This window comes from Pan troglodytes, chromosome 15 (assembly GCF_028858775.2).
Source record: "Pan troglodytes isolate AG18354 chromosome 15, NHGRI_mPanTro3-v2.0_pri, whole genome shotgun sequence".
NCBI classification, from domain to species: domain Eukaryota; kingdom Metazoa; phylum Chordata; class Mammalia; order Primates; family Hominidae; genus Pan; species Pan troglodytes.
Window position 1 is genome coordinate 43,012,485 of NC_072413.2, and position 18,300 is coordinate 43,030,784.

At 37.5% G+C, this 18,300-nt stretch overlaps 1 protein-coding gene across 6 annotated transcripts in view; it reads right to left on the minus strand.

The window, feature by feature from the left end:
• The window catches only part of KLHL28 (kelch like family member 28), a 37,693-nt gene that overhangs the window by 8,862 nt on the left and 10,531 nt on the right, over positions 1-18,300 (minus strand). For all 6 annotated transcript variants that reach the window (XR_010150938.1, XM_016926034.4, XM_016926033.4 and 3 more), the window contains 2 exons: positions 11,910-12,808; positions 937-1,380 (listed from right to left, as the gene is read on the minus strand). Coding sequence is in view for 5 of the 6 variants with exons in the window: in XM_016926034.4 (XP_016781523.1) it covers positions 937-1,380; positions 11,910-12,808 (1,343 nt within the window). In the remaining variant the exon portion in view is untranslated. The remainder of the gene's footprint in view (positions 1-936; positions 1,381-11,909; positions 12,809-18,300) is intronic.

Genomic DNA, 18,300 nt, shown 5'->3' on the forward strand with positions numbered 1-18,300 from the left:
GTTGGTTGGATCTGTGGATGTAGAACCCGTGGATATGCAGGGCTGACTGTATGCCCTGTCATTAAAATACTCACAATCAAAATAACACAAACCACTCTAATTACTATTAAAGATACAATCTTTTCTTTTCTTTCTTTTTTTTTTTTTTTTGAGACAGGGTCTCACTCTGTTGCTCAGGCTGGAGTGTAGTAGTGCATTCAAGGCTCACTGCAGCCTCAACCTCCTGGGCTCAAGCAATCCTCCCACGTCAGCCTCCCAAAGTATTAGGATTACAGGCGTGAACCACCACACCTGGCCAAAGATAAAATCTTTGGAACATCAATTTTCAATAAAGGTTCAGAATTACGATTAATTTCTCATATAACTAGTTACTTCATACTTTTATTTCCTCATATATATTTCTCCTTTATTCAGATAATACTACAGAATACAGATATCACAAATTCAAACTCCAGCACAAGTCAAATACCTGATGATACATGTATGATTACAGGAAAGAATTCAGAAAGGAATATTTAAATAAGGTTTTAAGTTTATGATGTGCTATAATATTGTATAGACACACAGGAATTAAATTTCTACTTCTTTATTCTATTAAGCAATACAATAAAAGATAATTTACATACTGTGCACATAGATGTACACACCACACAAAATCTAAAGTTGTCTAACTTCATCTTATTTTTAGGTTTCTGAGTTTTAAAATCTAGTCCATTTATAGTGAATGAATGTAAAATTTAATGAGAGGGATTTGATTGTTAGGTTTGTATTAAATTCCCATGTAAAACAATTACAATTATATCCATGGAGCAGATTAAGTTTCCCAAATGCCGGAAGTTCATTCATACACACAAATTGTTTAAAACTCAGAAATCATTGCTAATGAGACTTTTAAAAATCCACAAACATATGCAATTTAATTATTAAGTTAAATACCTGTTCATGTGGGCAGGACCATACCCACCAATGGCATATATCATTCCATCCAATACCGCTGCAGCAAAACAACTTCTTGTTGTCGTCATTGGTGCCACAGGTTGCCATTTTCTTATTTTGGGAATGTACTTCTCTACAGATTGTAAATAAGATTGTCCATCATAACCACCTAAGGCATAAAGTTCTCCTGCAAGTACTACTACTCCAAGAGTACTTCGGCTTTCATTCATTCTCTCTAGAGAAGTCCAAGTATTTGTATCAGGATTCCAGCATTCTACTGAATTTTCATGTTTTCTGATAGTGACGCCAGGACGCACATTAGTTGCAATACCACCTATAACATATACTTTTTGGTCTAAAACGCATATTCCAAATTCATAGCGAGGAATGTTTAGGGGTGCCAAACCAATCCAAGAGTCATTCTGAGGAAAGTACATCTCCACACTAAAGAACAAGCAGAAAAAATACAAAATTTAAAAACCAAAGTGGCCCATAAAGACAGATATGTTTAATCTTATTAGTAATCAGGGACACAAAAATTAAAAGCACAATAAACCATGACACACCTTCCAAAGTGGCAAAAAATATAGAGTCAGATAACAATTGTTGGCAAGAATGTGTAGCAAGAAATGCATACTCCGTTGGTGAGAGTGTAAACTTGTATAAATTACTCTGGAAAACAATTTTACATTATCTAAAAAAGTTGAAGATACATGTGTCCTGACTCAGTAATTACATTCCTATGTATCTACTCTTCTGAATGTCTATTATAATTTTGCATCTAGATAAATATACACAAATGTTCACAGAAGCACAACACAATCATCCACCAAAAGAATGGTTAAAATGTACTTTATGTGTCCTGTCTGAGCAACTCTACTGATGAAAAAGGCATGCATACATATATGTCCAAGAGTGTTTACTACAGTATTATTTGTAACAGCTCCAAAGTGGAAACAATCCAAATGTTTATCCACTATAAAATGGATAAATTGTGCCATATCATATAAGAGAATACTACATGGCAATGAAAGGAACAAACTATAGCTACATGTCGCTGGGGGAATCTTACACACATAATGTTGAGATAAAAAAGTCAAATTCAAAAGGATATCAATTAAGTTCAAAAACAGGTAAAACAAGTCTCTGGATTAGGAATGAAGATAGTGGTCACTTTTGGGGAGGACAAGAAGGGAGCTCAAGGGTGGCTTTTGAGTGTTGGTCATACTCTGTTTCTTGAACTGGTTTGTAATGTTTACTTTGTGGTAATTCACTGAGCTGTACATTTGGGATTTGTACATTTTTCTGTATGTGTGTAACACTTTAATACTTAAAATTAAAATTTTTATTGTAGAAAGATAAAGTATATTATGCTCATACACTATATAACATATCAATTAAGTGAACCATTTCCTCATGCAATCTCACAGATGAATTTCACAAACATTGTTCAGTGAAAAAACATCTGAATAATATATATTACTGCACTTATATTAAAACGTGTAAAACCTAACAATATATTGGGGCACATTTAATATGTGGCAAAATTATAATGAAAAGCAAGGGAATAGTTCGTAAAAATTCAGGACAGTGGATACTTCTGGAGGAAGGGAGATGGCAGCAAGGAGGGGCACAGGGGGACTTCAGAAGTATTGTTAATAGTCTGTGAAGCTGGTTGATAGGTACTTCAGTATTTATTCTTGATACCCTGCACCCATATACTATATAATCTTTTGCATGTATGTATGTGTATGTGTATATATATGTGTGTATATATATATATATATATATGTATATATATATATATATATATATATATATATATATATATATATCTTTACCCTCCCCCCGCAAAGTTGGGAAAAAGTAGCTAATGTCCCCAAACTCAATAATGTAACAGCATAAAAAAAGTCCTCCATCCAGTATAATCAAGCTATATTCATTCACTCAATAGTTACAGAATTCCTATTTAAAGTCAGTTTTTATTATAATACTTGTTTTAAAAATATGAATTTGATGCAATGATATATGATGGAGTAGTCTGACCCTAACAAGGTTTAAAAGAGAATGGGAGATAAGGAAGTGAAAACAAGGGGTATAACTTTCCAATGATTTTTACTATAATGAGTAAAATAAATATGAGCAGATAGCTATGAAGTGGGGCAGAGAAAGACCATGGGACCAGAGGGGATTAATTTAACCTGGAAGCTTAAACCAAAATGTGTTTGCATGCTGATGGTAATGATACATATAGTACAGAAGGAGAAGATGATGATATAGGAGAGAGATAGGATAAATGGAAAAGCAAAGTCTTTGTGTAATGCAAAGTGAATGAAATCTAGTGAATAAGTAGAGAGGTGGAAGGGTTGGTCTTAGAAATAACTTGGCAGATTTGGTGTTGGGAAGATGAGGTAGTTCTCTTCTGGTTGCTTCCATCTTTTCAGTAGAATAAGAGGTAAGGGGAAGGGTTTGTGGATGTTTTTAAGAGAGCAGAAGGTGTCAGACATGAGGGAGTGAAAGAATAAACTGATTAAGGAAATGTAGAGTAGTTACTGGGGAGTGCTGAAGGCTCCATGTGAGACAAGTTAAAATGGGTATGTAGGTTTCTCCAGTTACATTCTGCTGCTCAGATGTAGCCATGGCATAAGTGGAGAATTGAATTTAACTAGATGAGTATGACGGAGGAACAGAAAGGCAAAGGGGCCATGGCGTATTTAAAGGAATGATGACTGTGATGTTTCTCGAATCTAAGCTAGGCAAGATGGAAGATAAGAACGTGTGGTGGTTCAAGAGCGATCAATTCTACTAACTGATTATGGGGCCAATGGATGAAGAATCCTGAAAGGGACAAAGACTAATTGGAGGGTGTGTACTGAAAGAAATAAGCTGGCAAGAAAAAACCACTGTCAAAGAGTGGAATGTGTGAACCAAGATTTTTGAATGTGTTGAAGTCACTGGTAATAACAAAGGCTGGCATCTGAAGTAGGAACAGTCTAGGACTGAGCCCTTAACCTGTAGGATATGGTTAACTCTTAAGACTTAGTGTCAGAATTGAATTGTTTTTTTTGTTTGTTTTTTTCTTTTTTTCTTTTTTTTTTTGAGACGGAGTCTCACTCTGTCGCCCAGGCTGGAGTGCAGTGGCGCGATCTCGGCTCACCGCAACCTCCACCTCCCAGGTTCAAGTAATTCTCCTGCCTCAGCCTCCTGAGTAGCTGGGATTACAGGCATGCACCACCACCCTCAGCTAACTTTTTTTGTATTTTTAGTAGAGACAGGGTTTCACTATATTGGCCAGGCTGGTCTCGAACTCCTGAACTTGTGATCTGCCTGCCTAGGCCTCCCAAAGTGCTGGGATTACAGGCGTGATCCACTGTGCCCGGCCCAGAATTGAATTGTTAAATACCTAGTTTAACAATTGGTTAAACTAGAGAATTGGAAAATTGGTTGGTATGAGAGTAAGACTTCTCAGTGATAGTAAGACTAAAGGTTATGATGATGGATTATCTGTAAGTTATGGATTTCTGGAGATGATTTAGCTAAATACATACAACATATAATGTCATTAGTCCTTATGGTCTTTTGATGGTGTCTTAGTTCATTTTCTGTCGATATAACAGAATACTACAGACTGGGTAATTTATAAAGAACAGGAGTTTATTTGGCTCAAGGTACTGGAGGCTGGGAAGTCCAAGAATATGGTGCTAGCATCTGGGAAGGGTCATCTCATGGTAGAAGACATCACATGGATAGCTAGCAAGCCTGTGCACAAGACAGAGAAAATGGCAGCCGGACTTATCCTTTTATTAAGAGCCCACTCTCGCAATAACTCACTCACTCCCACGATAATGGTATTAACCCCTTCAAGAGGGCGGATCCTTCAGGGTCTAGTCACCTATTAAAGGCCCCACCTCCTAATACTGTTCAATGGCAATTACATTTCCAACATATGAACTTTTGGGGAACACTTTCAAACCATAGAATTTTGCCCCTGGCCCTCAAAATTCGTGTCCTTCTCACATGCAAAATATATTAATTCCATCCCAATAGCCCCAAAAGTCTTAACTCATTCCAGCATCAACTCAAAAGTCCAAAGTCCAGAGTCTATCTAAATCATATATAAGCAAGAGTCAAGGCATGATACATCCTGAGGCAAATTCCCTTCCTGCTGTGAGCCTGTGAAATCAAAACAACTTATTTACTTCCAAAACACAATGGTGAGAAAGGCAGAGAATAGATATTCTCCTTCCAAAAGGGAGAAAAAGGAAATACAAAGAGTAAGAGGGCCCAAGTAAGTCCAAAACCCAACAAGGAAAACATTAAGTCTTCTTTTTTTTTTTTGAGACTGAGTCTCGCTCTATCGCCCAGGCTGGAGTGCAGTGGTGCGATCTCGGCTCACTGCAAGCTCCGCCTCCCGGGTTCACACCATTCTCCTGCCTCAGCCTCCCGAGTAGCTGGGACTACAGGCGCCCACCACCACGCCCAGCTAATTTTTGTATTTTTAGTAGAGATGGGGTTTCACTGTGTTAGCCAGGATGGTCTCGATCTCCTGACCTCGCGATCTGCCCGCCTTGGCCTCCCAAAGTGCTGAGATTACAAGCGTGAGCCACCGCGCCCGGCCGAAAACATTAAGTCTTAAAGCTGGTGAATAATCTCCTTCGACTCCATGTCCTACTTCCTGGATACACTGGGGCAGGAGTTGGGCCCCCAAGACCTCTGGCAGCCCTGCCCCCATGACTTTGCTGGGCTTAGCCCATGCAGCTCTCACTGGTTGGAACCTTGTGCCTACAGTTCTGACAGGCTGACGTTACACACTACTTGCACTACAGTTCTGTGGTTTTTGGGGGTGGCCCCATTCCCATGACTCCCCTAGCCATTGCCCTAGTGAGGGTGCTCTGTAGTGCTTCTGCCTCAAGACAGGTTTCTGCTTGCCCCCTGTGCTATCTGCAACACTCTTACAGTACGAGAAGGTAGCCATGCCCCCATAACTCTTGTAGTCTGCAAGCCTGTAGAGTTAACATCACATGGCCAACACCAAAGCTTACTACTTGTGCCTTCTAGAGTAGCAGCCTGAGCCACGTCTGGGCCTATTTGAGCCACAGCTGGGGAAGCTACACTAGAATGTGGAGAGCAGACTCCCAAGGTGGCCATGGGCAGTGAGCATGTGGAGGGTGTCCCAGGCTGATTCCCCCAAACCATTCTGCCCTCCTAGTGTTCTGAGACTACAACGGGAGGCACAGCCTCGAAGATCTTAAAATGCCTTCAGGGCCTTTCTCCCATTGTCTTGACTAGCACTTGGCTCCCTTGTAACCACACTCATCTCTTTAGCACACATCCTTGGTTTACTTTCCTAAAAGATACCTTTTCACTTTTTACATGGTCAAGCTGCTAATTTTCCAAGTCTTTCTGTTCCGCTTACCATTTAATTATAAATTCCATTTTTAAATCATTTCTTCCCTCTTGCACCTTACTATATGCAGTTAAAAGCAGCCACAAAGCAGCCTGAATGTTCATCGCTCTGAAGTTCTGCATTCCATAAAGCCCTAGGAAACTGATGCAATTCAGCAAGGGTCTTTGCTAATATATAGCAAGGATGGCCTTTACTCTCAGTTTCTGCTTGAGACCTCATCAGAATAGCTTTACTGTGCACATTTCTATCAACATTCTGATCATGCCCACTTAAGTTATCTCTAAAAAGTTCCAGAATTTCCCTATGGCTCTCTTCTTCTGAGCCCTCACCAGAATCACCCTTAACATTCTATTCACGGCAATCTAGGCTTCTTCCAGACTCCTACTTAAAATTCTTCCAACCTCTACCCATTAACCAGTTCCAAAGCCACTTCCATATTTTCAGATATTTGTTGTAACAATGGCCCCACTTTTTGGTACCAGTATTCTGCCTTGGCCCATTTTCTGCTGCTTTAACAAAATACTGGGTAATTTATAAAGAATAAAAGTTTATTTGGCTTTCAGTTTTGGGGGCTGTAAAGTCCAAGAGCATGATGCCTGCATCTGGGAAGGGTCATCCCATGATGGAAGACATCACATGAAGTGCAAGCGAGTATGTATGTGAGACAAAGAGAAAATGGAAGCAGGACTTATCTTATTATCAGGAGCCCACTCCTGAGATAACTAACCTACTCCCACAATAATAGCATTAATCCCTTCATGAGAGCAGAGCCCTTATGGCCTAATCACCTCTTAAAGGCCCCATCTCTTAACATTGTTCCAACAGCAATTAAGTTTCCAACACAAGAATTTTGGAGGGACACATTTAAACTATAGCAGAGGGCAATAATAATCAGTTCTAATAAGAGTTTCATTCTTGAATTAGACCTGTGGTTTATAGTTTTGAGATGAGTGATGTGGCTGAATGTCCATTCAACATTTAACATATTTGCACAACTATTCAAAAATGCTTTCAATGTATTGCCATCCTTATGACTCCTTATGTATAAGTAGAAACAGTACAGTTCTCAGAGCTTCCCCAATTTTCTTAAGTTACCTACCCAATCCCCACTTTCTTCTCTAGCAGGCCTCCTCTCTTAATTAAAGAAAAAAACTAAAGCCATTGGACAAGTGCTGTTTTAAACCCTTGCTTTCAACACCCCACCCCCAGCCAGTAAACCTCAATTGTCTTGAGGCATAAAGAGTCTCTCTTTCTCCTATTCACAACTTTCTATCATTGCTTTTGATATCAATCTCTTCTATTTCCTCTAAGATCTTGCTTCATCAATAAGCATTCATCTATCTTATATCTTTACCCTATCCCTCTTTACTTATCTCTTTATTCATCTAATTATAAAAATACTTGGGAGGCTGAGGCGGGTGGATCACAAGGTCTGGAGTTCAAGACCAGCCTGACCAACATGGTGAAACCCTGTTTCTACCAAAAATACAAAAATTAGCCGGGTGTGGTGGCATATGCCTGTAATCCCAGGTACTCAGGAGGCTGAGGCAGGAGAATCGCTCGAACTCAGGAGGCAGAGGTTGCTGTGAGTTGAGATCATGCCAATACATTCCAGCCTGGGCAACAAAGTGAGACACCTGGGCGACAGAGCGAGACGCCGTCTCCAAATAAACAAAAAAAACTCATGTCTCTCTCTTCAAGAACAAAATAAAACCAAACAAAACTTCCCCTGATGCTATCAGTTACTGCCTTAACTCTCTCCTTCCTGTCTCTAGCAAGATTCTTAAAAGAAAAGTCTTCATTCAGTTTATTTCCTTACTTTGTATTCACTTCTAGGCCCACTGTAATGTATCTACAGCATTTCTACAACTCTGCTTGAAATTACCCACCAAGACCAGGCACGGTGGCTCACGACTGTAATCCCAGCACTGTGGAAGGCTGAGGCGGGCAGATCACCTGAGGTCAGGAGTTCGAGACCAGCCTCAGCATGGAGAAACCCTGTCTCTACTAAAAATACAAAATTAGCTGGGCGTGGTGGTGCAAGCCTGTAATCCCAGCTACTCGGGAGGCTGAGGCAAGAGAATTGCTTGAACCTGGGAGGCGGAGATTGCGGTGAGCCGAGATTGCGCACTGCACTCCAGCCTGGGCAACAACAGCGAAACTCTGTCTCAAAAAAAAAAAAGAAAAAAGAAAAAGAAATTACCCACCAAAAGTCATGTTCTCCATAATGCCAAGTTTAAGAGCCACTTTTCCATTTTTATCTTTCTGGGTCTTTCCAGTGCATTTTACATAGCTGATCACATTCCTTCCTTCTTGACACACAAATTCCTTGGCTTTTATGACTCTATTCACTTGGTTCTCCTACCGCTAAAATTGTTCCTGCTGCCCTCATCTTAAATATTAATGTTTCCCAGATTTTCATTCACAATCAATCCTTTTTCCTCTCTATATTTTCTCACCAGGCAAAAGGAGGAACATTTAAACTGTCAATAACTCCATCAAAGACTTCATAGTTTTAATTCATACCTCTAAACTACACTATATGCTGATGACCTTCAAATTTCCAGCCCTGAGCTCTTCTTTGAGCTGTGCACTCATATCCAGCTACCATAGAATATCCTTTACCTGGATATTTCATAGGCACTTCAAACTCAATGTGTCCAAAACTCTTCCCCTGAAAGTGGCTTCTCCTCCCATATTCTCTCTCTCTCTCTCTGCATATACGAACCACCCATGTAATCATCTAATCAAAAGAACTCATTCATCTTGGATTTCTCCCTCTTCCTCATCATCCCTCCCTCATATCCATTCAAACACCAAATCCTGTCAATTTACTCTGTTAAAACATTTTTTAAAATGAATGCCCCATTCTCTATCTTTACTACTTCTACCCTAATTTAGGATCTCATCATCTCTTGCCTATATTAGATAAGAGGTTCTACAATAACATCTTATTTAATCAATCTGATATTAATCCTGGCCTCTCAATTTTTCCCATAATACAGCCAGAATGATGCAAATCTAATAATTTCACTAACCTCCTTAGAATGGTTTTGCAACCCACATAAAAGTCTTTTTTTTTTTTTTAAATCATGGCATACAATAACTTCTTTGACTTGGTTCAAAGACCACTGCTTGACACTTCTTGGTTAGAACCCTTTACTTCTGAATACCAATCAGCTTTTAGTTTCCTGAATATCCCATAATGTATCATGCCATTGTGTCTTTGTACATTCCTCGTGACCTTTCTTCTTTCTCTGCTTGATTCTTGCTTAGCATTCAACACTCAACTTGGACATGAAGTTCTCTACAATTCCTCTTCCCTAAATCCCCCAGATGGGATAAATGATTCTCTTTAATGTTTCTATAAAATTATCTTGATCGTTGCATAAACATTATGTATTATTTTCTACATGTCTCCTCTACTAAATTATGAACTTGTTGAAGGTCAATTATCTAGCAGTGTATCTGATGCACAGGTGTTTAATATCTTTTGTAGAGTTAAACTGAATGATCATTCAGGTTGGTTTTAATTTTTCCAGAGTTATAATAATGCTGCAATAAACAGCTCTATGCAAATAATACTTTTAATTTTTAAAATTTTATTATGATAGATTCTATGATAAAAGATTACTATGTCAAAAGATATGAACAGGTCTTATTATTCTTCAATAATTTGTTATTTTTAATAGTTGAGAAAATAAGAGGCAACTGCTTAAAAATTTTTACACTATAAATACATATTCGAAAATTTTTGTCATAATATTTACTAATATAATTTACTTTATGCCAGTAACCAGTGCATTTCAGAATAAGAGTTAAACAATCAATTCGTGTAGCTAACATAACTAATGTTCTATGTGTAGCCCAGTCTCAACAATACTAGTTTCAGGTTACAGTTAAAATGTATTATGAGGCTGGGTGCAGTGGCTTTTGCCTGTAATCCCAGCACTTTGGGAGGCCAAGGCAGGTGGATCACCTGAGGTCAGGAGTTTGAGATCGGCCTGACCAACATGGTGAAACCCCATTTCTACTAAAAATACAAAATTAGCTGGGCATGATGCCACATGCCTGTCATCTCAGCTACTTGGGAGGCTGAGGCAGGAAAATCACTTGAACCTGGGAGGCGGAGGTTGCAGTGAGCTGAGATTGCACCACTGCACTCCAGCCTGGGCAACAAAAGCCAAACTCTGTATCAAAAAAATAAAAAATAAATAAAATAAATAAATAAATAAAATGTATTATCGGACTTTTTTTTTTTTTTTTTCAAAACAGGGTCTCATTCTGTCACCCAGGTTAGTGTGCAATGGTGCATTCATAGCTCACTGCAACTTCAAACTCCTGGGCCTAAGCAATCCTCCTGCCTCAGCCTCCTGATTAGCTGGGACTACAGGAGTGCAACACTACTCCCAGATAATATTTTAAATTTTTTGTAAGGACAGGATCTCGTTATAATGCCCAGGCTTGTCTCAAACTCCAGTCTCAAGTGATCCTCCTGTGTTGGCCTCCCAAAGTGCTGGGATTACAGGTATTTTGAGACTTTTTTAAAGATGCAGAATTTATCAGTTGCCATTGATGAAACATCAAGTTTCCTAACATTGGAAAGGGAAAAGCAATCTACCAAATTTTTGGAAATGGTCAGAAATCCACAGTATTAAAAAATATGTATTAAACACAAAAGTTTTCATGAAGCAATCCTATCTAAGAAAAAGCAAAAATAACTTCAAGCTATATTTTCAATGTATAAAAGTTACTAGTATAATGCACCAAATTAAGGGTTGGCAAGCTATCACCATGGGCCAAATTTAGCCCACTAGCTATTTTTATAAATAAAGTTTTATTGGAACACATCCATGTTCATTCACTTATGTATTATCTTTGGCTGCTCTCACACTACAATGGCAGAGTTAAGTAGATGCCACAAAGATTACACGGCTCACAAAGTCTAAAATATTTACTGTTTGGTCTTTTATAGAAAAAGTCTGACAATTCCTAATCTAAGTTATTGGGGGGAAAAAAACATACTTCTTAATGCTGTCTTTTAAAAATACACTGAAGAAAACAAATTACATTCAAAGTACATAATTTATATCAGTATCCTATTTTTTCTCATTTCTTTGGTAGCACTTCTAGTGAACTGTTTTCATTCAAACCCATTCCTGTCCCCAGTTCCCTCACCACAGGTTCCTAGTTCTCTTCTTTGCTATCTTCTGATATCATTGACAATAATAAATCTCTTCTGATGTGGTCTGACTCAAATAAACATGTAAATGGTTCCAGAAAGAAAAAAAGAAAGAAAGACAGAAAATGGAATAAAAGTTTGTGAGTAACCAGGTGGATAAAGTGTGCACTTGGGGAGATGGTTAATAATTGAGAGTATTGTAGAGAATGAATGACAATATAATAAAAACAATCACGTAAGTATTTTAGGAAGAAGAAAAAAACTAAAAAGAAGCAAAGAAAAGTAAAAAGGAAAATCAAACTATTTTTAAAATATAGAAAATCTGCACATTTAAAAAGCATAAAATCAATTAGCATCATTCATTTAGGAAAGCCTTCTATTTACCTATCCAAACAGGCAAAGAGTCCAGATTTCCCTCCTACTGCACAAAGTACTTTGGGAGCACAGCGAGGTCGTGTCATCAAGACTGTCTGATGAGAGAGTCTATGTTCAGGCATAAAGTGGTACTTTAGGGCTTCATTCAAAAGATGTTTACAAGTGCGATCATCACGAATAAGATGATTTGCTTCATATAGTCTAGTGAGAAACTTAACACTCAACAATGGTAATCGTACACTGTTTAGTAACCGTGCTAAGTATTTCTGGCGTTCTTGTACATCATACTTGATCCAAGACTCTAATGCATAAAAAACAGTCTCTTCGGTAGCTACATTCAAACAGTCATTGGAAACAATTTCATCCAAGTCAGCATGTGTAAGCTCAAAAAACTCTTCAGTCTGGCAAACAGCTTCAAAATTCTGGCATATGTATTTAGTGGCTGCCAAATAAAGGTCACGGCAACCATATGTTTCTGCAAAACGAGAAATTCCAATACAATTACCAGGATCAAGTTGGCTTTCAAGAAATGCACAACATTCTTTCAGGACAAGTTTTATCTGGAGTAGGTTTGCTGCTGGCAGGAGAGATTCAACTGTGTCCTGAGAAATAAAAACAGTCCCTGTATAGGCATACTCCACAATGGCCTGGAGAGCAGTTTCATCAATGCATTGAAACTCAACCTCACTGTTCTCTTTTTCAGAAAGGTTTCCAGTGAACATAGCTTTGAAATACGGGCTGACGCTGGCAAGTACCACTTTGTGAGCATGAATTTTAACATCACCTACTCGAAGAATGATGTCACAGAGTTCGTGATGTTGGCGAAGAAGATTCAAGCCCTGCAGAAGTTGTTCAGAATGCAAGTGGGTTAAGTTAGCAAGCATGTAGGTCGGGGATGTGTGGTCCATCTACAGAAAAATAAAAAAGCATAGACAGTTATTTCAAAGTAAACTTGTCAAAAACACTGCTTTTCAAATAGTACAGAATAATCAGATTTGTAATTTATTTGTCTGTTCATTGGTTTTTAAATACTTCATAGTAAATACTAGAACTAGAGGCTTTCAGAGTTAGAAGAGATTTAACAATCACATCATTCAACTTATTTATTATAGATATTAGGAAATGGAAGCCCAAAAGGTTACATGAGATGCCCCAAACCAAAACAATCTCTGACAATGGACTTTTGGATCAAAACTTTACCAACTTTTTCATTTTGTTTCCCTTGCATTAAATTCAAGTCTGAGCTATCACTGAAATAAAATGAAAATATGAGGGGAAAAACTTGGTTAAAGGAAAATTATATGTAGAACAAACAACACTATTTGCCAACCAACAGATGCTTTAATTGGGCAGAAATTTCATATTAACATACTTTACCCAAAATTTCAATAATTGCTTTGACAGAGGGTGCTGAATTTAATGAAGGTACTATTACCACCAATTAATTTAATTAATTATGAACAGAATCCAAAGTCCCATGAGGGCAATAAGGCTCACTTACTGATCTATATATACCATACCCACTCAACTTTTTTTTTTTTTTTTTTTTTTAGATGGAATCTCACTCTGTCACCCAGGCTGGAGTCCAGGGGCATGATCTTGGCTCACTGCAACCTCTGCCTCCCAGCTACAAGTGATTCTCCTGCTTAGCCTCGCAAGTAGCTGGGATTACAGGCACCTGCTAACATGCCTGGCTAATTTTTATATTTTTAGTAGAGACAAGGTTTCACCATGTTGGCCAGGCTGGTCTCAAACTCCCAACCTCAAGTGATCCACCTGCTTCGGCTTCTCAAAGTGCTGGGATTACAGGCATGAGCCACCGCACCCAGCCTCAACTCTTGATCATTAATTCAGATCATGCCCACTCAATCTACTTGCCACTTTGTGCTTCTGGAAGATGAAAAAGAATAAAAATAGCAGGGAAGAAAAGGGATGAGAAAGAAAAGAAAGTGGAGAGACAATAAAGACTATGGTAGGCAGAATAATGGCTCCCCAAATGACATTCACATCCCTATCCCTGGAATCTGTGAATATTACTTTATATGGCAAAAAGGGACTTTGGAAAGGATTAACAATTTTGAGATGGGGACATGATCCTGGATTATCCAAGTGGGCCCAAAATGCAATCAACATGTACCTTATAAGAAGGCAGAAGGAGACATGACACAGACAGAAGAGGAGGTCATGTGACTAAAGAGGCAGGGACTAGAGTGCTGCAGCCACAAACCAAGGAATGCTGGCAGTCACCAGAAGCTAGAAGAGCCAAGAACAGATTCTCCCATAGAGCTTCTGGAAGGAACATGGTCCTGCCACCTTAATTTTAGCCCACTGACACAAATTTCAGACTTCTGGCCTCCAAAACTGTGAGAGAATACATTTGTTTTGTTTTAAGCAACTGAGTTTGTGTAATTTGTTACAGTAACCTTAAGAATTAATACATGGATATTTCAGAATGGATTGTAGCAGCTGCTTAGAGTAGACAAAAGGAATACAGGTCATGTATACAATATAAGCTATTTCCTTCCTGTCTCACTCACATTTCAATCACAAGTTATGGCAATAACAAAAAAGTACATTTGGTTTCCATCTTAAAACCATCAATTCTATAAATTCAAACATTTTGAACACTATTGAGAGAGTATAGCACTTCATTCTTATACATTTTTAAGTGGAAAAAACCCAACTCTTGAAATTTTTATCTTTGTCAAGTACGTAATTGTTTCATACTTATTTCACAATGAATTTTAAGTCAGTTAATAAATTATGTTAATATGGCCACTTTCCAGCTGGTAACAGCCTCCACTGCTGATCTCTGCAAATAATCTCACACCTATCTACTAGAAAAATTCTCAAATGTTATTGCAGTCATGGTATAAACAAGTCCCAAGAAGCTTCTGGGTCTTCCAGTAGGTACTTTTTTTCCAGAACATAATACATACTAGTAAGTAGATGGCAATCAGAAGGCATAAGTTTAGATCTGTACACGTTCTGTTAGTTATTCCAGTGTTGATCTTTTTAACCTATGTAACTTCTTTTAGCCTCAGTTTTATGAAAAAGTTAAAATCTAGACTTAAAAGTAAAGAATGAATAACAGGAAAGGCAAGTAGATAGAAAAAATAGGTAATGGGGTTAAGAAAGCAGTCCTCGTTAACTTTACCTTCTCAATCTTTGTTTTCCTTATTTGCAGAATGAGATCATAATAATACCTGTACTTTATTATTCAGGTATTAATGTAGCTGAGGTTTTTGAGGATCAAATCAGACAATGTACATAAAAACATGATAAACTGTAAGTGATATTGTACTACAGTAATACTATGGTAGCAGTGAGGGGATAGAGATAAAACATATCAGTGAAGAACACAGACTTTGGAAATAAGGTAATGAGTTTTAGTCCCATCTGAATCTTATATTATTAGGTGGAATTATAGGTACCAGCCTTTCTTAATCTAAGTATTAATTGTTTCATTCATAAAATAAGAATACCCCACTTATCTCAGAAGTTTACCTGAAAGTGATTCTCTAAAGTTCTACAAAATATACAGCTTGAGGTGTTAAGAATATAGTACTTATGTCTCACTGTACTAAATTGCCACTTCCCAATATCCCCACTTTCACTAATTCCCATTCTTTCCCACAATGACCTTTTACTCTTATGATGCTCATGTAATGACTATAGCTCTATATAAAACTTGCTATCTCCCAAATATTTTCTTACCACACGTTAGATTTTGTCTATAACCTTTCTCCTCTGATCTTCCTTTCCTCCAATTCAAATTCTCAAAACTCAAGATCAAAAATTAACTTTACCTGGATGTCTATAAGCATTTATTTACTATATTCCTTTACATGCAATTAATTCAATTATATGTGTTGCTCTGTAAAACATACCCCTTTCAACTCTCATTTTCTGATTTAACAAGGAGAATGGTAGACTAAAAAGTGAAGGATGAACAACAGAAAAGGAAAATGTATGCAAAAAATAAGAGAAGGGATTGAAAAAGGAGACCTAGTCACTTTGTAAATTCATCTCTCTCTCAGACTAAACAATTATGTTTCAAGATATTTAAAAGAGCCTGCAAATGAGATTCTTGAATCATTACCAGTGCCACAGGACTGAAGACTATTTTCAAAAATAAGACAGTAAATTCTACAATATGGTAAGATTTCTGTTAATTTCAGATAACATTCTAAAACAAATTATTAAAGATTTGACTTGTGAATACCGATAAGAAGATGTAGAGATCTTTAGGATTAGGATATATGAGCTAAAAATAATAAGACATGTTACAGACTAGGTTTGTTTCTTTTTAAAAATGTATTTAGAAGACTTGTAGATCAGAAAAGTAGACTTGATATTTAACTAGATATTAGTAAATAATTTTATAATGCCCTTCATGATTTTTCAAAGAACAAAACTAAAAAAATATATAAGCTAGTTCAGTTAGCTATATCAGCAACTAGTGGAACAAATACCCCCCAGAGTATACCACTTAATGGAATGAGGCCTAGAGGGATGCTTCTAGTGGTATTCTGTAAGGCCAAGATGAAGATATTTTATGTCCTGAACTTTGAAGATGACATGAAGCTGCAAAGGACAGCAAAAGCATTGACTAACACAATAAGGATCTCAAAAGACTTATATCTAACAAGAAGAAATTTAAAAGGGATAAATGTAAAAATTCTATAGAAGATTCCAAACCAACTACCCAAGTATAGAATAAGAGAGAAAAGACGCATCTGTAGAACGTGTTTAACAGGTTTAGGGATTTTAATTGCAGTACTATTTTAACACCATAAACTTATGTGGGTTTAAGCTGCATTAACAGAACTATAATATACAGAACTACAGAGGAGAAATTTTTGCTTTGCTCTGCAAATGTCAGTCCATATCTGTACTACAGATTTTGGGTATCATCCTTTGACAGGGATCTAAACAGACTGTAACACCTGATGAACAGCAGAAATTCAAATCATGTCTTACAGGTAATGGAACTGAGGTACTGAATCTGGGAAAAAAGGAGGTCTGAGTTATCACATGAAAAACCAAGGAATGAAGGTTACTCAACAACAACAGGAATAACAATTATAATATAGGGTTGTTTTGAGGATTAAACGAGTTTATACATTAAAAGGGCTCAGAATAGGGCCTATCACTTAGTAGGCTCTTAATAAATATGAGTTATTACTAGTAAATTCTTTGAGTTGTCCCTTGAGAGGTAGTCAACTTTCTATGTTGCACTACCTCTCACTATTAGATAAGAAATCCACTCTGTCTTCTCTGATACCCTGGGCAACACAAGTATCACAGAATTGTTGATTCTCAAATCAAGGTTATGAAGTATCGACTAGATTCATTTTTCATATAATTAGGAATCACATAGTGATAGATCCTATATTGTTAACCTAATTTTTGTGTACCCAATTCAAAACTGGTACACCATCAACATATGACATGCATAAATGACACAACATAGGTCTGTAAATACACACATACATGTATGTACACACAACACATAAATATACACACATGCATATATTTGTATGATATGCAGTATAGTTTTAAGAGACTGGGCTTTGGTACCAGGCTTCCCAGGTTACAATACAATGGTCTGTATTATGTGACCTTGGGAAATTCAGTCAAAAGTTTCAGTTTTCTCATTTGTAAAAAAACAGACAAAATTGTATAAAAAGCAGTTGTAAATATGCCTTTCTATGTGCTGGTACGTAAGCACTCAGTAATTGGTAGACGTTATTTATTTTTACTGTTCATCAACCTTTAAAAAGCTTGGTTATTGCCAACTATATCCATGAAATGCCTTTCCATGCATACCAAAAAAGGAAGGAAGTTTGCTTACTGTCCAGGGAACAAATACCTACCAAAGCCAGGCCAAAGCCTCACTAATTCTATCAGTAAAGAGACATATGAGCCATTTTAAAATATAGATGGCTTATTAGATTTAGATAGTTTATTACTTACAGAGTGAAAAGAAGATTAGCCAAAGAGTAAACTGCCTGGATCCTTGTCCCGCACATCAAAAATGGTAACACAAAAAAGGGGCTGGCCCCATGAAAACTATGGCTAAGCAGTTTTCTATTCTGTAGCTCTATTCTAAGGGTGTGGGATGGGGTCAAAAGTCTAACACCTAATCACAACCAGGGAAGGGAAGAGAAACTGTCTCATGACACACTTGTAGGGGAAATAGAGATGTGAGTGGAAAATTGGGAGATGACCTCATAGCAGCTCCTTAGAGGCCTCTCACTCTCTCATATTCCAGGAGAATCACAAGGTGTGTCAAGCCACGGATAAGCTGCAGTCCTGAGGTCCAAGTCTTTGCCTACATGGATACATGCAAGGTGACCAGAGTACCATGACAAAGTTGTTCCCCTATACTTATGCC